Here is a 24,849-nt window from a genome sequence, read left to right on the forward strand (position 1 = left end):
CAGTCAAGCATGGTGGAGGAAGTGTAATGGTATGGGGCTGCTTTGGTGTTGGTAAGAGATTCAGACAGAGTGCAGGGAAAAATTAACCAGAAAGGTTACCATTCTATTTTACAGTTTCATGCCATCCCCTGTGGTCAGTGCTCAATTGGTGCAAATTTAATTGTGCAGCAAGACAATGATTGGAGGCATACTTCTAAGCTATGTAAAACATATTTGGTGAAGAAACAGGTTTTTAATGAACTGGCCAGCACAATGGAGGATTCTTTTGATGACTATGAAGTCTGATGCACAGAACACTTGTTTCATATAACAATGTTATAGCATTGCCAATGTATTGACTATCATTTCTGACCAATTTAATGCTGCCTTGCTGAAAACATGTATGAATTTCTATCAAAACATGACAATTTTTTAGTGATTCTAAACTTCTGATTGCTTGTGTGTGTGTGTGCATGTATATATATGTATGTGTACATATATATACACACGTACACAGTATGTGTATGTATTTGTATATGTATTTTTATCTCTTCTACAACAAATGTTTGTGATCTCATAAGAATTTCTACACACAGCAAAAAATGACTGTGTTTCATGGACGGTAGTTATACTGTATTTTTTATCTAATTGTTGCAAGGGCTGGTGAGGTGGAGAGGGACAAGCTGAAGCAGGAATAAGGAAAAAGTGGTAATTAATCCTTTCTGGGTGACACAGAAAAGCATTACGGAGAAACCGTTTGTCATGCTAACATTAGGGGCTCATTTTGAAAATCTAGCGTGCAGTCAATTTTAGGGATGCCTGGGGGTATAAGGTGGAAACTGACAGGAGGGCTAATTCTGCCTGCCTTATTTACCACTATGCATCATCCAGGGGCCCTCAGCTGACACCCAGACGGCGAGATTAAAAAATGCACCCGCATCGGTGCACGTTCACAATTTATGACGGCACCGAGTGTTTGTTTGGTATTTGAGCAGCAGACGCTTTGCAGAAAAGAGGGAGGGGGGAGAATCATAACGGGGGGGGGTGTAAAGGGAGAGACAAACCTTGTAAATATATCTTTTTAATAACTGTCGGCAAGGTTAATGCAGTTTACCTTAGAGAGTTGGCAGCGGGGAGGCGACGGGGGAGAGGAGTCGCTCGCCTGCCGCTACCTATGTGAGCGATACCCAGGCTGCGGCCCATGTCTGATAGCTGTTTGTTGTACAGAGAGCAGGCAGCACGAAAAAAGCACGGGGTGGGGTGGGAAATCAAACTCTTAATACTATTGTGTGCCTATAACCATCTGTCACTGCTAGCCTGGAGATGAGAGCAAGATTACGAGGAATAAACAGTGTGCTCCACAGTATCGGTAAAGCCTGCGGGGCCAGAAAAAGGAAGAAAAAAGAGGGGGAAAAAGCTCATGTGGGGACATCAAAGGCATTCTAATTCGGAAGCAGTCAAGGATTACTGTTTGTAACCTGTGCTGACAACAGATAAATGACTGGCAATATTGAGCACAGGCTGCGGGAGTCCTTTCGTGGAGTTGGCGCGCTGATGATTGCCACAGCGATGGTGGTGACCATGGATGCCATCTTATTCTGTCTGCTTGTGCGATTTTAGCGGAAGATAAAGATTTTTCTTCTTTTTTTTTTGTGTCCTTCTTCCCCTTAGTAAGGTATTTGGCACCTCCCCTTTTTAATCCCCCCCCCTTCTCTAAAGGAGCCCGATTCATTCAGGACATTCCCTTTAAACTGTCATTTATTGCTTTCAGATGGAAACCTCCAAGCCACATCTGTGTGGTGTCTTTCTTGTAGATTGCCGCTTGGACCTTAAGATGAAGCGGAGAGGAAAATGGAAAACCTCTTTGACAGGGTTGGAATCCCAGGTTTCATGTTGATTAAAGGACCTCGCGGTTTAGAGAATACTTTTTTTAGATGCAGCTTTTGACGTAAAACTACAACATATGTCTGGCGCTCGCTGTTCTTATTCACAAAGACTTACAAGTTATAACTTCACTATTTACTTCACGCAGCCTGAACAACTGAGGCAGAGTGCCTGCATCAGAGTGCAATAACAGTGCTTTTCTGGAGATTCAAAACTGTCAAGAACTTGGTGACTTCAGCCACTCCATCACAAGCCTTTATTTACTGTACACCTGTATATGCAACAATACCTGGTAATTTGCTGTGGAGTAACTGAATGGATAGATTTAAGACCCTAATGTGCTGATTTGCTACAGCTGCTATTTGGGGCATCAGGCAGTGGTTAAAGCTGTCATCCCGTACTTGGAGGACCCAGGTTCAGGTCTTCCCTATTGTTGTAGTCCATTTGCTTGGCTACATTATTGTACATAGCTTTGCTTTGCAGATCAAGTGTCAGCTAGATTAAAAGAAAAAAAAAAAAACGTATAATTGCAGAAGACACGTGTCATCTGAAGGGTGTGCTCATACTTTGAAATTTTTTTTTTTTTTTTTTTTTTTTTACACACAGGATCCCTGCTTGGGGAAAGACTTTTCTCCACCCACCTCATGCTCACGACTGAGAACATGGAGCCGTGAGTTGTGTTCAGCACTGAGCTGCAGGGAGGAGCCATGTTGATGTACTTTAGTGACAATCAGGGCAGGATCCTCACCTCCCCATGCCTTGCATAGCAGCTTGCTCTCCAGGTCTACATTCCTTTGTCCTTAGAAAGTGGCAGGAGATGTCATACCTGCTGACTTGACCCTGGCGTTGCGTTCAACTACAGTAGCATCTGTGTAGCAGGGTAATATTTCCTTGAGCAGTTCATGGTAAATACCTTGCTCAAGGGTACTACAACAGGTGGTATAATTCAAACCTGGCTCCTTCAATTCCAAAGGCAGTGGCTGTAACCACTGCACCACCCCACCGCTACTGAAATTACTTACCACAAGTGTCTTCCACAACCCTACCAATGAGCTTGTGATATCAAAGTACCTTGGAGAATCAATGAAGGTGTGAATTGGCTTACATTACTTTTCAATGTACTGCTTGAAACTACATTTTGAACACATTCCCCCCCATCTCCTGATAGGGCTCACTAGCACAGTTCAAAACGCTGTCTGTAAGCGGAACAGCTTCTGGATTCCAGCTCAATTCATGATCATCTGGCTTCAGTCAACAGTATTATTCGAATCACCATTTTTCTATCTGTGTTCTGTTTCTTTTTCTTAAATGTAAAACGATGCAGAGTCCCTGCTATTTTGAGCTTTCCTTATTAAACCCAGCAGTTTTTCTTCGGATTTTAAGTGTCCTTTTTAATTAGGTGTCTATACTTTTGTCTCTTGTTATTAAATATATTGTATGTTGTACTTTATAGTAAATAGTGTTTGAATTTTAAAACACACCTCTTGGGTGCAACATAAAGGAGAATTTTTAATCACAGATTTTGAAATGAAAGGATCCTGTGTTTTGCTTTAAAAATGTATTCTAATGAGTTCTCCAGGTTCTTAAGCATATTCATTTTCTAATTATTGTTTTATTTGGCTGGATCCACACTTGCGTCCGCGGTCACAGCGTGTGAGACGGCTTCGTGGGCAAGATATGCAAAGGAGGGGAGGGGGTACAATAAAAAAAAGGTGATGAGAAAGGGGTGAGCAGCCAGAGTGAGCCTCGGTTTCCCTGGCGACAGATTTATTTATTAGGACCTTAGATGACACGTGTTAATGTACGACATACCTGCTGATCGGCAAACTCTCCAGTTTCAGCCTCGGTTGACAATTAAGACCTGGGCGACTGTAGCCAGGGGTTAATGCTCCTCATTAAAAGAACTAGGTCATTAGTGTGGAATCAAGGCTCTTAAGGCGGCATGGGAGGGAGGGGGCTGTAAAGGGGGGGGCAGGGGTAGTGGTGGCAAAGTAAATTCTGCATCTCGATGAACACAGCTCTTACATTAATTAACCTCCCTTTTCCTTGTTGGGGGAAAAAAAAAGTCTGTTATCATATACGCACATGGCCGTACTCCAATTAATTGCAAGAAAAAGAAGCTAGTTTACTGTCATCCCAGTGGTCGCCTTGTCTTCCAGTGCAGGAGGTCTATTATTTCAGGGAGGAGGGAAAAAAAATTCTAATGTCTGTATGATGAGCAAAAAGGGTATTAAAATTAAGAAGGGAATCATGGCAGAAATCAGCTTTTCCACAGGGGGATACGAGCAAATAAAAGGCACGGAAATGAAAATAAATAAGCTTCGCTAATGCCTCACCTTAGGAGTCGTCTCTGAGCGCGGACGCGCCCGCCTTGCTCGCAGACACTTCTTTATGGCATTATTAAGCCGTTACACAGGCTTTTGACCTTCAGCAGAAAGCCTTTGTGGAACAAATCCATGTACTCTGCAGCGAAACAAGGGCCGCGTGGTGAGCTGCTTGACCGACAGACGCTTCGGAGGGCGGAACTCTCCCTTGGCTGATTCCGCTAGCAGAGCAGATACCGGGAACGCACGAAATGAGGCACACCCAAGAAAGGTTGCCGTAAACTTCCAAGGCTTTCTTTATAAAAGTGGTTTTTACCAGGTTTTACCATTAAGCTGTGCAGGTCAAAGCTTTGAGCCAGCCAGTATCTCGAGTCATCGGACCGGAACGAGCGAGCGTCGTCGTACGAGCACCCGGAGATGGCCTGCCGAGCTCCGCCTTCTCCGGTTAGGTGGTCATTCGCACCTCTCCCCCGTTCCCTGCGAAACGCAGGAATGTACGTGGCTCCGGGTTCCAGCCAAGCGGTGCGGACGGAGGAGATAATTGCCTTCGCCCGTTAGAACCCACTCATTTACCGCGCATGGCCTACGGAAAGGTAAACCCAGGCTGCGGTTTCTCATTAGGGCCACTCTGGGTGTCAGCGACGTGCGCGAGGAGGAGCGTCAGCTCTCTGTCTGTCTGAGCGTGACGGAGCCCTTTTATTACATCTATTAAAATGCATACATGTAGGAATAATTAAGTAAATAAATGAGGTAACAAATCTTTAGTGATTGAACACGTTGGCTGACAGCCGTCTCAGATCTTGTACAAAGGCTTAATATGCCAGTGTCATTACAGAGCAATGGACTCCTATATTATCTTACATATTCTCTACCTAATTTAGTGCACTGTTAGGTACTGTACTGTCGCCTTTTTAATACCGTGTTAAGAACTTTGGAAATTCAAGAACCAAATTATCTGTATCATCTCCAAGTGTGATAGTGTTTTTAATCTACTAATTTCCCCTGCCCTGTAATGAGACGTCCTCAGATGGAGTGATTTGAATTGAAATGATATAATACTTGAGATATCCTAATTCCCCCATACATATTTAATCTAACATATTATCTTTCTGTCTTGATATCCTAATGTGATAGCTCAGCCAGCAAGTCTATTGGAGCAAGCCGCACGGGTAACCCAGTTGGAGAAGTCTTTGCCGAAATGACTGCACATACTTTTGAGGTGGTTGTTATTCTGATTATGACAAGACCCAGTTACTTACATTGTGCCCTGTGCATTTGGATAAAATCAGCGGAAATGTGTGCGTCTGCCTCCAGTTTGCTCCCTGTTGTTATAATACCAATGAATGGTTTATATCTGTATCTGCAAAGGAAACAAAAGGCAGGCCAGTTATTTAACTATTTAGATGCAAATCTACTTGTGTAACGAATCTAATTTCTGCATTTCTTGACGTTCCAGACCGCAGCGTTTTCCACATTATGCTTTAGGCTAACAATTACTTTTATTGCTGTGAGAGTAAGTGATTTGAGCCGAGCACCTGTACTTACGTGAGACCGCGCCACCGCTAGGCTGAAGGCACAGTCACCGATTGAACAGATGAACGAAGGTACTGTGAGCAGCAAAGAAGGAAGGCCAGACCAAGTTCCACTGCTTTTTATTTATATAATTTATATAAATTTAGCTATAGCTTTTCTTTGAAATGACAAAATGACAGCATTAAGCTACTTCCACTGTTTAACCCATTTATACAGCAGGGCAATTTTTACTGTATCAATTCATGGGAAATACCTTCCTCGAGGACATTACAGCAGGACGTGGAAATCGCACCTAAGGCCTTTGAGTACAAGAAACAAACTTTAGGTCAGTGTACGTCTTTGCTCACTGCACTACTGCATTCCATGATATAATGACATGTAATTAACAAGAGAGCACTGAAACTGCTGCAGGCTGTTTGATTGTCAGGTTACTTTCATATGCGGATAAATCATATCATACATTGACTCACATAACTTTTTCTTAAGCCCTTTGATTAAAACACGAAATCATAGGAAAATTCAGGTTCCAATGAATATCTGATTAAATTTTTTTTTTTTTTAATACATCAGTTGCTTCACAGGGTGAAAAGGTGCTTTCAAATGAAATGACAAACTGAAACATTTTGTTGACTGGGTGAATTATACAACAGCAATCAACTTACCTTGAATTTAAGAAAACAATTTGTAAGCTCTAATTAGATCCAACAGTGTTTTTATAGTATGTTCAATTAATTCTACGGCCATTTCGTTAGATAACTGAGTACGTGTGTTAGTTAAATCTCGTACTATGATAAGCACATAACTCTATATACACTGGCGAACACTGGAGTTACACATTTTCAAAGATACAAATGTTTTACAGTTCATTTGATTATTTTTGATTTGTTTTCTTAAATTTCTGTCTGCTGTGTAGAGAAAACAGGCAGCGTTTGTGCATCCAGCTGTTTGTTGAAAGTAGAGAGCACACAGACAAAAGAGTGTGGGTCCTCCTTCATTCAGCTCACTCCAGCAGTGTTTACAGCTCATGTGTGATTGTGCTGATGAACGTTGCACATGTCAATGGGATGAATCGGTGAACAGTTGCGATTCAACTGGAGTTTGCAGAGAGAGGGTATTTTCTGTTATTTTGTTATTTCTAATGTTCCTAGCTAATAAAAACATTAAAATTATGTTCTTTATTTATTATAGTTATATCCAAGATTTTTACGGAACCAAACCTGTAAATTGAGATATCTCTATCATTAAGCTTATGTTGACTCTATAGATGATAAAGAAAGCTGCACGTACCCGAAAACTGACAAATGTGATAATAAAAGAGAACTCATTTTCGAGACCGAGGAGAACAAATTTTAATAGAAGGTTGTCAAGATGAACCATTTTTTCATTGTCAGTAATTTTTAAGAAGTTTTAATTTTAATGTAGTAGGAAGTTTTAAAAAAAAAAAGATTTAAAGTCTTTTGTTGCACTGTACTGGTGTCTCATCCAGGGTGTACCTTGCCTCACACCCCGTGTTTCTGGGATTGGCCATTGATTATTGTGGTTCTGCCCCAGACAAGTGATTATTGAGGATGGATGGAAGGGTAGAAGTGAGACAAAAGCATTTTTTAAATTTATTATAGCTTTATAGAGCTAAATGGAGGCATGTTGTTATTATGTAGCTTTTACTAATTGTGAGTTAGTATTAAAAGTGATTTTGGACAACACGTTGTGTCACAAATTGACTTCCTGCCCCAATTGTATTTATAAGTAGAAGACCCAGTCTTTATAATTTTATCACATTCTTTTTAGTACAACTTTAAATACACTTTGCAACAACACATGAAGGAAAGCTTAAACTACTTTTAAAAAGTACCCGAGGTATGTTTTTGTTACTTCTGCTATTTTCTTGTGCAAAGATCACCCGTGATTAATCATATTTTTGCATTAGGTACATGACATCATACAGCTATGAGGTCATCATGCTTTATTTAAATGGAGAAGAAAGAGGAGGAAATAATATCCAGCAGAAACACTGACAGTTTGCTGGATTTCAGCTTAATTTCAAACAAACTGGATAAGCAGTGAAAATACAAGAAAGAAAATTTTTATGAAGTCGCAATTTGCTATGCTGGACTCTGACTGGATCTAAGTTAGAGAGCTATGAAAGCTATGGACAACTGCATTCCATGATATAATGACATGTAATTAACAAGAGAGCACTGAAACTGCTTCAGGCTGTTTGATTGTCAGGTTTCTTTCATATGAAGATAAATCATATCATACATTGACTCACATAACTTTTGCGAAGCCTGTGATAAAACACCAGATCATAGGGAGGTTATGAAGGCTATGAAGGCACCTGGATGCAGTCTCGTTCTGGCCGTTCAAAGTGCCCAAGAAGCTCCACAGGCTCACAGGCCAGAGTGCGGGCCCAGTCTCCTCTTCCTACTGTAAAACCTTAACAAAGCGGGGTCATGAATTAATGACAGGCTGTGTTTACCTTGAGGAACCTTGCATCGGAATCACCCAGGGTTCATTCTCCATGGAGAAACGACGAGACATCCTCTTCGCAGGCTACCACTGCGGTCACGTCAAATAAGCACGGGCGGGGAGTCAGTCCTAACATAGTTACATCTTCCTGTTTGTGGTCAGCCAGAAGAAAAGCAGCAGCCCGTCAAATCCCTCGTGGGCTTTCGGGAGCAAAGGTTCTGCTGATTGCTTTGAACGAACGTGCTTCATGGAAAAACACGCAGGTGCACAATCGCAGGCGGCTTCGATGAGATGGTTGTCGAGATGCATGCAAACAAACAGCAGGTGTTTGTGGCTGAACATGAGGATGATAATGTTGTATCGTTTGTAAAAGTGCTTTCTATTGTAATACAGTACCTGTCATAAAATAGTAATTAGGCTTGGTTGAGACATGAGTAAGGGGGGCGATGAATTATTCCGTAAAATCTTCAGTGTAAGTAACAATATTGCAGGAAAGAAAGTTAGACAGGATCCTCTCAAGGCTTGGGTTTTCTCAGATGTTTAGATACAGTACTTCAATGCAGATTGCATGGAACTGACTGGAGCGGCGAAGCCACTAGAGCAGCTGACTCGCAGGACGGTGCTGGCTGGCTCCTCTCATTGGGCGCGAACCCAATCAAAAGACCTGAATTCTATTTGTTTTGTTCCAAGGGAGCACGACAAAGACCCGGAACTCTTCTTCGAGACGCTGCTGAAGCTGAAAGAGAGGGGACTGAGCTTTCAAGTGTCCGTTCTTGGCGAGACGTTCACAGAGGTGCCAGGTATGCAGATTTTCGATGTACCAGGGGTGGTTATGTTTTAATTTATTTTTAATTGAGCGTTTTGGGGTTTGCCACATTCACAAAGACAGAATTTTACACTGTACTGAAATAATGGATCATTCTTAAAAGGGGAAGAGAACTCATTTTTGGTTTCCACAGAGTAAGCCTGTTGGACCCAATTATTGGAGGTCCTTTGCCATTGTCATCTTGTATTTCCTCTCGAAGAGATTAATTCCCAGCCCTGAAAAGACCCTGCAATATCCAGGATTTTGTTCATTCCTGCCATCATCCTATAATGCCACGTTTCGAACACACTAATTCGTCTGTTTTGAACGATCCCCAAAAGCTCCAGTTAGTCCCCGCTACTGGGAGGAAATCTGCAAAAGACCCAACTTTTCACACTCATCTGCTGCTACATTTTTCACTAATTATTGTGTGGAAGGAAGCATAACTTTTCTGCTGCCGATGTACGAATGGGCGAACATGCCTCCCAGGGCAGGAGTTTAGGTCTCTGCCATCCCCGTAATGGGAGGAGGGATGTAATTTACAAACACCTACTATACTAATAAGCGGGCAGAGGCTAAGTTCACCTGGCAGAGCAATACGCTCAGCGCTAAGGACAAATTTTATCGTGTTTTATAAAATACACTCCCCATTAGAGTAGTTGATGATGTTATAATGTCTTTGGACACACAAGGATATTGCCAGAGCTGCATTCATTAATTAATACTGCTTGGTCATGTCTGCTGTCTGCGTCTCTGCCCTCGCAGGAAATGTACTTTCGTATATTGGAATATTGAGTTTTATAGAAACATAAACTTGGAGGAAGAAGGACCATAAATTTTGCTCATATTTAAGAATTACTGTTAAGATTACTTGGAAGGCAATTACATTTAAACCATTTTAATCTAGTTTGATTTTCTTAATAGGTGCGCCATATTGATTTTTTTTTTCTTTTTTTTTTTTTTTTTTTTTTTTATTTAAAAATGGTGTATATCCTGTGCAGTTCGAAAGTGTGCCGTCTGGTTCTCGTACCCTGGTTTTGTTTTCAAACGTGACCTTGTTTTCAGTCTGCTCTGTTGCACAAACCTAAAGTCTCTGTGCACTGGCACCTAAACCCGCAGGACATGTTTCTGTGTTATTTCACAACACTTTTAGCACACTCCTGCACACCCCCCCAACCCCCCGCCCCTTGTAAGTGCCGGGAGTGAGCATCATTCATGGATCATTACTTTTCAAAGAAATTTAAGCGCGGAATGGCATTTAATTTTTTCCGAATGTAGTCCGTCATTAGGAATCTTAGCTGTCACAGCAATGCCATTTTTGGTGTGATGTGTTTGTTGCCTCATTTCTTTTAATTCTGTCTCCATTAGCTTAATTCTTTTTTAATATTTTCATCTAACGAACTTTACAGTCCATTTTGTCTCAGTGTCGGCTAAGCGAGTTTTATGAAGCAGGCAGTTGGCTCTCCTCATCTGGAGGGTGGGTGCCAAGGCTGCCTTGCGCCTTTGTCAGCTTATTTTTGGCACCTCGGCTCGCGGTTCTGCTCCTTTGCCTTGATTATACAAGCAAAAAAAAAAAAAACTGCATGAAGTTCATTAAAAATAAGCAGCAGCTAATTAACCTGAACTTCAGACAAACCGGCGCTGTCATCCAGGATCAGTTATGTGGCGCTGTGGATTGCTAAACATTTCCCCCATCTCTGCCACAGTCGGTCGCTCGCTCACCCATTCATTCATTCGCTCATTCATTCATTCATTTGCTCACTCATCTTCTTCTCCTTTTCTTTGTGTAGCCATCTTCGCCGACGCCAGAGAAGAGCTCGGGGAGCGCATCGTGCACTGGGGCTACGTCCCCAGCAAGGAGGAGTACCTAAAAGCCCTGTGCCAGGCAGACGTGGTCATCTCCACAGCCAAGCACGAGTTTTTCGGGGTGGCCATGTGAGTGCTCGCTTACTCGCTTTGCTGGGGATTCTGCCAAATTGGTTCTGACAAGCATTTAGTTTGGGCTGGTTCCCTTTTGATCCAAGGACTATTGACATTCAGGGAGGGCTGACATTTGTTCGAGGGCATTTGTTTGAGCCGGAGGGTTGCCACCTACTATCCATCCTTAATAGAAAATACAACTTGCCCTGTGATAATATTGTATTAGGCCTGAATGTACGCCGGCGTGATATCAAAAAAACAGTGAGATGTTTACCCAGAGGTTGGGAGATACACCATTTGAGAAAACCCTCGAAGCCCTTTGTTCGTGTAATTTGCTTAATTACGTTCTATCAGTAGATGGATAAGATACAGTAAGTTTTCTGCGCTAATCCTTAGGGACTATTGGAGATTTTCTTTTTTCTTGTCTTTCGCATACATATTTGGTGACGCGCTGCAGTGAAATATGTGAATAATGACGAGTTAATTGATAAATGGGACAGAGTGAGCAGCGCCTAAATGGGCCTTCGAGGGTGAACCGGGCAGCCGGTTTCAGGATTGTGTTGGCAGGCCGTCCTGTACCGGAAGCCAGCCCTGCAGCAGGCGGCAGTGCAAGGCCTGCAGGGATGCTCAGGAGCCACTACAGGATTATGCTCCCTAGCGACTTACCCAGCATTCTCTCTCCATGGCTCCCTCTTAGCGTTTAATTACTGGGGAGGCTGAAAAGTCTCCCTCCCTTGACGCACCGACGCTCTCAGCACAGGGGAGTTTTGTGTGTGTGCATGTGTGTGTGTGAGACTGATCTAGGTGGGCGTCACAGTGTTCGTGTGAGGTCTTATAATCCCCCTTCTGTACTTTCACCCATCAAGTCTCAAACCAGGTCAAGGAGGAATGGAAACCAGATTCTGATGTCATTAACGCTTTGTGAACAGATTCAATTTTGTTCTGAAAATGACATGAAAAGGTTTCAGTGTTATGAATGTGGCATGAACATATTCCAGCTTGTCGGGAAAGTGTCACAGATCGATTCCAGCTTGTTGTGAAGGGACCTCGAACACATTCCATCACGTCATGAGAATGTCACAAACAGATTACAGCATGTCCTGCATTCCAGTGTGTTTGCGAAGGGATTCCAGCATGTCGAGGGGGTGATGTGAAGGGATTCCAGTGTGTCAAGAAGATGTTCTGAAGGGATTCGAGTCTTGAAGGGATTGCAGTCATAAGGTGTTTGCAGGTTGTCAAGAAGGTTTTGTGAAGAGATTCCAGTGTGTCAAGAAGATTTCCTGAAAGGATTCCAGTCATGAAGGGATTGCAGTCATAAAGTGTTTTCTGTGTATCATAAAGGGATTCCACTGTGTCAAGAGGGTGTTGTCAAGGGATTCCAGCGTTTCGAGAAGATGATGTGAAGACATTCCAATGTGTCAAGAGGGTGTCGTGAAGCGATTCCAGTGTGTCAAAACAGTGTTGCGAAGACATTCCAGTGTCTGAAGAAGGTGTTGTGAAGACATTCGAGTGTGTCAATAAGGTATCGCAAAGGGGTTCCAGTGTGTCAAGACAGTGTTGGGAAGAGATTTCAACATGTTGAGAAGGTGTCATGCATGAATTCCAGCTCATCTCACAAACGGATTCCTTCACACCATGAACAGATTCCTGTATTTTATAAAAGGTTTCCAGCATGTCATGCCGATCTTTGGTGGCCCATAGCCCAAACTCTACTACACAGTTCTGCTTACGTAGTGCTCCTCTCACAATGGACTTAGGAACTATCATAACAGTAACGCTTGGAGCACAGCTCATGGGTGGAGGGGCAGCAGGTAATCTTGAGGTTGAGGACATGTACTGATAAAGTGCCAAAAGGGGCCCAACTGTTATACTTTTGAGGTGGATACAGACAGTGTCATAGGTCTGGTGTAAGGTACAGGGTATATCCTGCCTTCTGCCCAGTGTTTCCGGGAAAGGCTCTGGATTCCCAAAATCCTGCCATGGGCAAGCCGTTATTGAAAATAAATGGGTAAATCGATATCCACACTATAACCCTTCTCAACCCAGATAAGAGTTTGTTTGCCTCAGTTTCATCTCTCAGGCAGTGCTGTACCATTTCTGGCAGTAAATACATATATAAAAAGTTTATAAGTTACTAAAAGCAATCTCATTTCCACTCTAACCTTTTCTTGCAGCAAAACAGGTTAGAAACAGCACTTAAAGATCTTAACCTTAACACAGGGTTCTTAATTTCAGTGTATTTTCAGTGAGTAATAAGAATAAAGAAATACACCTAGTTTCTAGAGATTTCCAATACTAGTACAATAAAGGTGAAAGTATTATTGCAGTGTGACAGTGAACGGGCGAGTGACAGCATCAGGGGATATGTAACAATCAGGCCACATTTTCTTAATGCCAGAGTACAAAGAGCTTTCAATGAACACTTCATATTTGCGGTTTGTTTGACAGCGCACGGTCTCCAGTTTGGTTTGAGATGCTTTAGCATCTGACCACTGTTCTGTCATGTTGTATCTGGTCAGTCCATGGAGCACATTGCAGCCACATCCTCAGAAAGGAGAGCGGCCTTCAATGGCAGCCACTCAAACGATCTGTCTTGAAGCAGCCGGTTTTGGGGGTGTGTGGGCTCTGAGGGTTTCTTTTAGATCGTGATCTCGGCCCTTTGGCCGTTTCCATTTTCTGCGGGCAGCAGCAAGAAGACAGGAGGGAAAGAGAAGTAGCTTCAGAGCTCCTTTTGCAGTCTGCCTTGCAACCAGATTGCAGGGGGAGGAGAAAAGGCTTCACACAGACATAGAGCCCAGATAAAAATTTCCGTGTGAAACTCAGTGTCTTCACGTGGCCTGGGAGAAGGAGAACCTCGAGAAATGTGGACCAGTGTCAAAGGAGCTTTGATCGCGGACGAACATAGAGGCCACATGCTCAGCCCTCTGGGAACGCGAAAGGAAATTCTTTTTGCGTTAAAGCATTTTTCGTACATAGTTTTGGAGGGAAAAAATGTGTTTTGAATGTACGCATGAGCGGACAGTTCCACGTCAGTCCTTGATGCGTCACATTAATAGCACTCTCATACGCGAGTCTCGATAAGTAATTTTTAATTCCATCTGCTAAGTATGACAACATTAGCATATCCATTTAATTAGCTGCTGATTTAAGGCAGCCGTGGCTTAATCACTTCTTTGTAGTTGCTCTCCTTAGTTAGCGCTCTTCGTTCTGCCTTTTTTTTTGTTTTCCAGCGACGCTCTGTGCTCAGGCCCCATCTTGTCCTCAAAGGGGTGACGTCGGACTCGGGCGGTCCACTCATGGTACCAGAGAAAGGTGCAACGCTGACAGCCTAGCCTCATTCAAGCGGAATTTAACCTATCTGATTCATTATTGCTGAATAATGTGTGCAGAAGGCTTGCAGAGCCCTGCGGTGATAGTAATTCAGCCAAACAAAATTATCAGCTAATTATATTTAGAATCAAAAGCCCCATAACTATTTGCAGACACATTATGGGACTTGAAGTGAATAGAACTTGATATTAAGCTTCATAGATCCAGGCAACAGTGTATTAACTGGAACAGAGGAGGACATTGTCTAGCCATTCTGACACTAGATCAATTAGAATCCTATTTAGAATTTAATGGATTATGTGAGGTGAAATGTTTTTGTGAGATAAATTGCACAAAAAACACAAAAAAAACTACGAGGTTTTTTGCGAAAGTAAACCATAGAATTTTTTATTATTATTATTTTCCCCCTCCCTTTCCATTATCACATTCAGCCTTTTCATTGCATCCAAGAATTTAGATATATCCCAGTGGCAAAGGCAATAGTTTTATGTGCTCCAGTGTGCATCTACAAATAATTGGAAGGCTGGTGAACGTGCTCCCACCTTGCAATTCTCTTCTCTAATTTATATTTTCAGAATAAGAAATGGCTGTGTGCACTTTGCAGTTTTGCATATTCATTTACTTTCTTTATGCACTGTATAATTAACGGCTTAAAAGAAGCATTGAAAATGATAACTGTGGAGGTGCAGTAAGTCGGTTTGAATTTCCACCAAAAAAAAAAAAACAATGCTGGTGTCAAAGTCTATTTTTATTACATTTTTAATGAAGCAACCTAGTTCTGTGCCTTTTGTAGATGCTTGTCGTATACCCAGCGCGTTCTTAGCTGTGTGCCGCAAACAGCAGAAGCATAGAACACACAGCCTCATTTAATAGTTTATAACTTTTATCAGCCATAGATCTGACCATATCAACATTGCCCATTCACTGAATTACTGTATAATTTAGACAGTTCTGTAAATTGCACTTTCCCACTAAAACATCTTCATAATATAAATGATAACATTCGTCCCTATATGTTCTGCGATATATATTATTTATGGTGCAGAAAGATGATAAAATATGCATTGTTACAATGATTAGCTGCAAGTCGATTTTTTTTCCATGATACGTACTTAAAATATGTCATCTGAATAATGCTGCTGTTCTAATGTACAGAGGGTGGATGAAACACCTAACTGTATATGAATATCACAGTACTAACAAGAAGGGCCATCACTGTGTCCATGTTGGACTGCTGTCGTACAAGTCCTGTGCAGTATGTAGTGGACCTTTCTCATAGAAGGAAGGTTGGAGTTGTGCAGAAAAGGGTCTTCTGTAAATGTTCATTGCTAGTTAATCTGATACTGTTGTGTTTATGAAATTATTCTGATTTATTTTTCGCAAAGGAGGGAAAATTGTCTTTGGAAAACAGGAAAAAAATTGTTGTTCGTAACCATATTCTGTGATCGACTTTTTTTTTTTTTTTTTTGCACCAACAGTTTGGCCTCTGTGACATGCCTCCCGTCACTTCAGACATTCTCGCATAAAAGTTCTGGTGGAGCTCTTTCATACTTAATGCAAACTGGTAGCCAGTATTCAGCTCAGTACTAACCCTTGTAGCAGCGTTTGTAATGATGATTTACTGTCTGTACGTGAGTTTTTCTTATACAGTACTTCATCTACCCCCCTCTGATTGGTGGATTAATAATATCCAGGATTTAAGATGGTGCTTTTTGGAGACTGTCATATACATTAAAAACAATTATATGGGTTATTTCTATTCTTATTTTGAAAAAATTTTTAAAGCCTAGTTTTCAATATTTTTATTTTCACAATGATCTGAACTAACCCTAAACAGGACTTTTGGCTTAAATGGAACAAGTTATATAATAATATTAATAATAAAAGTGTTTCTTCGGAATGGCAGCAATGCAAATAAAAGTCTTGCTTGAATAGAATGATTAAAATGATTTCCACAATTGTACCAGACAACACTGTTGGTTTTATTCCTAGCATTTTTTTTTTTTTTTTTTTTTAAAAAGTATTTTTTCTTCGTAACAGCTGTTAATGAAGACCAGATTTCTGCTTTCAAATATCCCCCTTCAGTGTAAACATTGTTGCCTTGTTGAAGGCAGGACACATTGTGCGTTTGCTGGATTAGAATATGGATATGAAACGAAGCAGTTTGAGGTCTTCCTTAGATCTTGGTTCTTTTGGATGTTCTCACCAAAGGTAAGTGCTTCATTTATTTTTATGTGCATATGAAAGGGCTCGTCTGCAAACGTTTGCGTCCATGCTTGTTTGGAGTGGATACCATATGTGTGCGATGTAGGATCACGCCTTAATGTCATTCCGAGGGAACATTCACCATGCCGTGCGTTTCAGGTTAGAAGCCGTTCACTGTGGCTGCTATCCGCTGTGTCCGAAGACATTAGTGTATCCGGAAATCTTTCCAGGTGTGTTTACTTTCCCACTTTTTTTAAACTAAATATCCACTTTGTGTAGTTCAAGTCTGCCTGTATCATCCACATACCACGTAACATGTTTTTTATGCCAGTGCTGATGTGCGTATATTTTAAAAAGTGCTGGACTGTTAGTTGATACAGAGTAAGGAAGATATGGGGGGATCTAAACTATTCAGAACCACTTTGCTATTTATGGTTCTCTTTGTATCATCCATATGTTGGATACATTTTTAAAAATATGTTTATTACTGTTTAACTGATACTTTTCGGCGCACGTGTGTAGTTATAAGTGCTGTTCATTTTGTATGAGACTGTTAATTTACCCTAAGGAAAATGAGTGGGGTGGATGCAGTCACTGTGCGAGACTGTTTTGCATTAAAAATCCTTTTGAGCTGAGGTAACTTCGAAAAATCACGCTTTAATAATGTACAACATGAGACGGCACAGAGCAATATGCATTTTTAATTACTAAAGTGACTAATATCTAGGTTCTGCTTTGAGGTTTTTGTTTCATTAAATATGTATCTGTTTTTTTTTTTCCCCTCTCTCCTTCTCGGCAGCGGAATATCTGTACTCCACACCTGAGCAGCTCTTAAAGAGGCTTCAGGGTTTCTGCAGGAGGCCCGACGTCGTTAGAAGACATCGTGTTCAGGTAGCTGTGGCACACGCAGAACACGAGCGTATCCCCCTCCGAGCGTGCTTCGCAGATCGGCTTTTAGGGACACGAGGGTGTCTGGCTGCTGCTGTCTTTCAGAGTGTGGTAAACAAAACAACCTGGGTAAAGGGATGGAGGGAGAGCCCCCCCACCGGCACCACCACCACGGTGCGTTCACCAGTGCCGCTGTGGGGGAAGCTGCGCGGACCTCCGCCTCCCGTCCCGACTTTACACATCTCTGTGTCCCGCTGACAGGATGCCCAGTAATGAGAGCTTGTGACTGTGGAACAGAACTTGCCTTCAAACATAAAATATTCAAATCTGGAACAGAAAGCTTTTAATTTGTGAAGTATTTCAGAGTATACATATGCATTTATTTCTGGGAGACAGCTGGTAGCATTTATTTCTGGGGGACAGCTCATAGTGTAGTGGTTAGAGCTACTGCCTCTGGATCCAAAAGGTCGCAGGTTCGACCCCCACCTCTGGCTGTAGTACCCCTGAGCAAGGTACTTACCCTAAATTTCTCCATTTAAAAAAAAAAAAAAGAAAAAAAAAAACATGCCCAGCTGTATAAATGGGTAAATAATTTTAAACTTGTAACTGTAATAATTGCAACCTTAACATTGTAAGTCGCTTTGGAGAAAAGCGTCCGCAAAATGAATAAATGTAAATGTATTTCAGACACCCATCCTACTACTCGTGCCACAATACTCACACTCGCTCTCGTCTGTTCTTCATGTAAATGTACTTACAGTTTTACTCAGAAGGCAGGAGAGCTTTTACAGTTTAATCTCTGGTATTCAACCAATTAGCACATAACAAATAATCAGGTCTAAGTTCTCTTTTAGTGGCCCAGGATTAGAAATCCAGGCACTAGCTATGGGGCAGATTAGTAATTCTCTGATCCCATTTACTATCAAGTAGCTCACCATCAGAGACTGTGTGTCCTACTTCTGCGCCGACGTCCGGGGGATACAGACCTAATGAATGAGCAGTTCGGAAGCTGCGCCACGGCACGTTGTGCAAATATATTTAACGATTGTGTGAAAAATAGGGTGTGTGGAGGGAGAGAGAAGGGGAGCGTCCAAAGAGGTGCCGTCTCGGGTGCGTGAAGGCCGGACCCATGGCTGCACTGACAACGTGAGGCATCACATACCTGTGCGAACTTGTACGAGCGGAGCAGTGTTAACCGATCGCATGGTCATGGTGTCGGCGGCCTTGTCGAACGGAGTGATTCCATGGTCAGGGCGCCAAGAGCCGCGGGTCAAATCCCGGTTGAAAAGTTGTCCTTCCTCCGTGTTTCCGAAGCTTCGGCTCGGAGGCCGAGTCATGAGATCTTCGTGGAAGAGCTCCGGTTCGTCTCTTGTCATCGGCTTGGCGTTGTCTATAGGGCGCTGCCAAACTCGTCTGTTTCCCCTTCAAAGAGCCCCGCCGCTTCGCTGCATACCCAGCCTAGTCTGACACATCACCGTACAGCTTCAAAATGTCCCTTTTACTTAACTGCAGTTCAACCCTCAAATGGAATGGAGACTCGAATCCAGCCTGCAAACCAGTTTCAAGTACAGTAATAAATATTTAAAACTCTTTATAATAAATAAAATGCTTGACAATGCAAAATGAAGACAATCACAAAAACAATGTTGTGTAAATTACATTGTAAGAAAGATGTTTGTAATTGCACGTGTGCACATTTGTGTGTGTGTGTGTGTGTGTGTGTGTGTGTGTGTGTGTATTAGATCGATAAAAAGATTAGGTATCAATTAATTTTGCTGATTTCTTTTCTAAAATTGGTACTGTGTTAACATCTGTCACAGTAAAAAGTATCAGTCACTGAAATCATTTTTGCCTCCCTGAAGATATAGAGTTGGCCTACTTGCGTAAATTAAAAAAAGGGGGGAAAAAAGATTTTTTTTAGATGTACCGATGGCTCTGGGTAGCTCTGTCAGCGCCGTGTTGCAGTGCAGCACTCGGATAGGAGGAGCGCAGGGTGCGAAAGGCAGCAAACGTATGGGAAAGGTAAGGGAATGAGGATAACTAGTGGTGTGGATGAACCCAGCATCTCAGTGGAGGGGCCAACGTGACCGGATATGAGATACATTAGGATGGACCCAAACACACACACACACCACACAAACACACGCACATGGTATTGCGTTTTCATCAGAACCGTGCAGAGAAACAGGGTGTTTCCAGAGAGTTCTGGCAGTCATTGTTCCAACTCTCACATACACCCCACGTGCACAAGAGTGTAAACACACGTCGCTGTCAGTAGATACAGCTTTCTTTTCCCCGCTCTATCTGTCCAAGTACAACCCAGCTACTTGATTTCAGAGAACCCTGCCAAACAACTTTGCTGAAATATGCAAAGTCAGCGATGCTCCCATGGAATCGGTAGAGGTGATCTCTGTAAGGGTCGAGAAAGTTGGAGCAGCTGGTTTCATACGTCCTCCGTTATATTTCACTTTTAACCCGCATATATTAGCCATACATGATGTCACCATATGGCCATATATTATCATATTATTACCTCACTGGGTCAACACGTGGTGTAATGATTAGAGCTGTTGCCTTGCCAGCGGAGGGTGTGTTGTTCAAATCCCACTCCTCCTGTAGCACCTTTCTTCAAAAACTGTAAGGATCCCTGCTGTATAAATGGGTAAATCAGTGTAAGTCACTTTATCCAATATTGTAAGCTGTCTTGTACAACATCGGCAACATAAATAATAATACACGTGTCACATGCGCATTAAGTGTAGAGTAATAAAAATAAAACAACATATGATTGCACAAAGTAGAACAGTTTGTCTTGCTGCGTCTCTGGATGTTGGCAGTGTCCATTTTTCCATATTTTATGCCGGTAGTGCTACTCTATTTCACGCACGTTATTTGTGCCTTAGTAGACACACATACCTGTGTGTTTGCAATGGTTTCACGTCACCGCAGTTCTTCATGCAGCTCCTTCAGCGTGCGGCTGGAGCAGAGGGAGGCGCTCGCTCGCCCCACCTATCTGTTTCCTAATGAATGAAAGGGCCGAGCATGTCTGCGCCTGAACGTGCCGAAGAAAATAGCCCTCTGATTAATTATGTACCTAAGCAGTCCACTGTCTTCCTCCTCCACGGGAGATGTTCGCTGACAAGTTTTCATCCCTTCTCCCCCCCCTTCCTTTCAGGATACTGAAGATTGAGTCAAATGTGACACATCCCTAAGTGTCTAGCGGCTTGTTCCAAATATCAGCCTTTCACCTAGACACTTCTCCTCTTCACGTGTGCGTGATTACGCATGACAACCAGCCGAGGAAAAACGGTCACGTTGGTGCTATTGCAGTCCTTGTTATTAATAATTGCTATTATTAGTGTAATGTAGTTTCCTATATCACTTCCGTTGTAAATGGACACTTTTCCTCGAGCTCTTCGGGTTCTTTGCTCGAGGGTGCTAGAGCAGGGAAGCTTCCGGATCAGTAGATGTGTCCCTAACCGCTACGCCACCTGCTGTCGGGTCCAGGTCCGATTCGGCGTCTTGCTGGCTTTCGGTTTGCAGGAGGAGGAGGGTGTATTCTGCCTCTGCGTTGGTTCCTCCCTAATGGGAGGACACTTAATGAGGAGGAAGGCTTGTTTATGGCAGTTCTTGAACTCCGGTTGAGGCCGGGTGATTTCCATTAAAGGTGACAAGAACTTAACCAGTTCCGTATGCCCTGCCACTGCTTAAAAGCCACTAATCCTGGCTCTCTATAATCTAATGAAATAAGGTGCCAGCAAATTTCAAAAAGTGTCCGTCATGCACCGAGCGGCTAGATATTATTACACCGTTTATTACAAACCGAGGTCTCGCGCACGTGTTTTTCTCTAATAATAATAAAAAAAACACATTTTATTGTTCCTCGATATACAAGTGAAAAATTAAATGCGAGCCGTTTTAAGCGGGCGCGCTGATTTTCGAGCTCACTTCAAATGTTGCTTTCATGAGAACGCACGCAGCACACGCTGCCTAGCTGGAAATACGAATCGAGTGCGTCCAGTTGGCGCAGGATGGGAGGCTGTACTGGAGCAAACAAAGGCCGCCCGCTCTGCAGGTATTTCCTCCACGAGTGTACCGCCTTCTCATCGGCTCCATTAATCCCAGTCCTTCCGCGCTGCGCTTTAATTAGGTCAAGCGAGTTTTCAATTCGCCCGTCTATTTTAAGGCTCATTGATAAGTGGCCGGTTTGCAGTTTCCGCCTCGGCTGTTCATCTCATTGGAAACACATTTTTTTATGCTTCCCAGCTGCTGGCGTGTGGCGCCGTCCTGTTGAAACGGCACTTCCTGTTCAGTGGCCCCCGCAGGTAGCGGGCGGGCGGGCGGGCAGGCCGGTGAGGTGAGCTCCCGCGTGACGTTGGCGAGGGTTCAAGCCAGGCCACGTTCCCGGACCCATTTCCCAGCCGAACGCGTGGAGTTCCAGGGCGCCGGACGGTTTGATGCATTGCACTTGTGTTCTTGTTGGACGCTCCTTCAAGGAGGGCTGCTCTGTGTGTGTGTGTGTGTGTGTGTGTGTGTGTGTGTGTGTTCCGCGCCAGCTCCTGGGGAAACTTCACATCACCCACATCACACGTACGGAGCAGATATTTTCTGCATATGCTCAGCTCCACGCTTATGGTTTGGATTCGGTTCTGACTTGGACTTGGCGCTCTGTGCGGTGTTGGTGTCTGCGCTGACCTCAATAGCGGGGAGTGTATCGATAATGTCACAGTCCTCGCAACTGCACCGCGTCCGCAGAAATCTTTCGTCTTTTTTCAGGCGGCATGGCCTTATTGTTAAAGTGGATTTATGATGACGCGTCAAAGAAATTCACTGCAATTTATATTTAATCTCGGAGACACTTCTCTCTGACGCGACTCATGATGTTAAGCTACGTACCCTGAATTACCCATTTATACAGCTGCTTCATTTTCCCTGTATCAGTTCAGGTTGATACCTAGCACCACCCTGAATCTGATCTCAAGTACCTTGATGAAGGGTGCAGGAGGTGGGATTCGAACCTGCAGCCTTCTGGTCCAATGGCAGCCACTCCAACCACCACACTATCAGCTGCTTTATTTGCAGTTTATTTATGCAACTATATGTCTTTTGTTTCAGTTTTTGGTCCATGGGGCTGCATACTGAACAAACCGTCCTCGTAAAACTTAATTTTATGCAGTATCCTTATTTCTATCCCTGGGTACTGATTGTCATCGGTGTTTATTGTTTAGATTGGAACTTTGTTCCGAATAATAAATACCAGACTGAGGGCGGTGGTTAGAGATGCCGCCTTGCACGCAAGGGAGCCAGGTTTCAGTCCTGCCCACTGCTGTAGTACCGCTGCGGTATTTATCCTGCATTGGCACGGTAATGATTACCTAGCTGTGTAAATGGGTAAATAATAGCAGGTAGCTTAACGGTCGGAGTCGCTTTGGAGAAGAGTGTGAAAGTTTCAGTGGGACAGTTGAGGTGAAGCGAGTCGGTAAGGGGTACGGCAGCACGTGAGCCGTCGCGGCTGCGCTACCCCGTGTCCCGCAGTTTACTCCACGTGTTCTTGACAGTTTCTTTCCATGTACATTATATCAGCGCACTGGCAATGAACGCTTTTTTTCCATTTGCTTTGCTCTCTCTGTGTGTGTGTGTGTGTGTGTGTGTGTGTGTGTGTGTGTGTGTGCATGCACGCACGTGTACGCCAGATCTGTATGGTACGACTGCGTGGCATTTGCTGACACTTTGCCCGCTTCCCCTCTGCCCGTCCTCTACTGCAGGTGGACACGGCGCTCTTTTCCTGGGAAACTCTCAAGGGGAGCTTCAGGACCCTGTTGGCAGCCGACGCCAGCGAACTTCACTGACAGACGAGGCCAGCGTCGCTGGCTCTCAGCCCCGGGCGGAGTACGCGGAACATTCTGGAGCACGCTCATATTTACCTGATCAGAAGGCACTGGATGGGATGGGATGGGATGGGAGGGGAGGGGTGAGGTTCATGGAGCGGTTTGGGGAGGAAAGCAGCTGAGGGATCGGCGCCGCCGGAGCCGGGTTGTCTGTCTGTCACAGCTGACGCGGAGCCATCTGCCGCAAACCTGCGACGGCTTCAGATCCCCGTTCGCCGCCACCAGCCCAGCCCAGATTAAAGCCAGACCTGTGCCGGCGCTGCCGTGGCTGCACGTGTCCGCGGCTCAGAGGCTCCTCTGCAGGAGGGGGACTCGTGTGCGCCAAAAAAAGGACGTGTAACCGCACTCCTGTATCCCATATGTGGTGCCACATTGAATTTCCAGTTGCGCGCGATCTCATCCTTTGTACTGGGGGCCGCGGTACCAGACCCCCCCCTCCGCGCCGACGCGGTGGCGGCCAAGCCGCAGCTTCAAACGCGCACACTTGGACGGTGCGGCGCCCAGGTTGCCAGGTTATGGGCGCGTCGTCCGAGGGCCACCAGCGCCGACGAGGAGAGCGCTAATTGGGCGGCCGGCCGCGAATTGTTTTGTGGGCGAGAGCCCCCCACCTCCCCACTTCAGCACTCCTTGCCTCCTTTGCAAATTAATGACTCCAGTGCAGGGGTTTTTAAGTGGAGGTATTAATAAGGGGGCCTGGCAGGTATTCCCATGATTCACAGTGTTACATTTGCATTTAATTAATCTTGAAGAAAGCTGCAAGATAAACAGCTGTAATTCAGAGCAGCGCTGGGAGTGTGTGACACGGTGCCACCTATCTGATGAAATCGGAGCCAATATGTTGGGTTTAAAAACCTCCCGCCCCTAAACAGACACGCACGCACAGACCTGTGTGCACGCAGAGGTACACACACACACACACACACACACACAAATATTGCCTGAGTCGCGGGGAGCCGGAGCCTAACCCAGCAACACAGGGCATAAGGCTGGAGGGGGAGGGGACACACCCAGGACGGGACGCCAGTCCATTGCAAGGCACCCCAAGCGTGACTCGAACCCCAGACCCACCGGAGATAAGGACCCGGTCCAACCCACGTCGCCCCCCCCAGAGGTACGCCTTCAGACACACATACACACACGCTGAAAACACACTAAGACAGCAAAGAACACTGCAACACAGAAGAAAGATTTTCTGGCTATTTGTTTATAATTAAGGCTGTAAGACATTTCCGTACATTTGAAAGAATCATGAGAGCAGCCTGCTGCGTCTCTTAACAGCTAATGGGAGAAGTTGGGAAAGTCATGGTTTGTCCCCCGCGACACCCGGCGCGTTTGTGCGTGTGCGTCTTTCCAGACCGACCACGTTACACCTTCGCTGAGTAGAAAGTTAAACCAGCTGCTTGCAAAGCCTGTGTTCGTCGGGCGCTCGGTGATGAATATCGGAATAACCGACAGATCTTTACAGCGGTGAGTTCTGTGTTTTGCAGGCTCACAAATCAAAACGGTTCCGACAGCCTCGCCTTAAACCGCTTTCCTTCTCAAAGCACCTCTGCAAAGAATTTGGCAGTTGGCGTTTTAACTGGCAGCAGACAAATCAGATGTGAGCTATTGCCTGCCGAATATA

At 44.0% G+C, this 24,849-nt stretch overlaps 1 protein-coding gene across 1 annotated transcript in view; it reads left to right on the forward strand.

Moving 5' to 3' along the window:
- gtdc1 (glycosyltransferase-like domain containing 1) overlaps positions 1-24,144 on the forward strand; it is a 71,625-nt gene extending 47,481 nt beyond the window's left edge. The window contains exons 6-10 of the mRNA XM_018735582.2: positions 8,880-8,989; positions 10,785-10,929; positions 16,609-16,679; positions 17,249-17,340; positions 23,103-24,144. Coding sequence (XP_018591098.1) covers positions 8,880-8,989; positions 10,785-10,929; positions 16,609-16,679; positions 17,249-17,340; positions 23,103-23,186 — 502 coding nt within the window. The 3' untranslated portion in view covers positions 23,187-24,144. The remainder of the gene's footprint in view (positions 1-8,879; positions 8,990-10,784; positions 10,930-16,608; positions 16,680-17,248; positions 17,341-23,102) is intronic.
- Positions 24,145-24,849: the final 705 nt, after the last annotated feature.

The sequence above is a fragment of the Scleropages formosus genome, chromosome 21, assembly GCF_900964775.1.
Source record: "Scleropages formosus chromosome 21, fSclFor1.1, whole genome shotgun sequence".
In the NCBI taxonomy this organism is placed as follows: Eukaryota; Metazoa; Chordata; class Actinopteri; order Osteoglossiformes; family Osteoglossidae; genus Scleropages; species Scleropages formosus.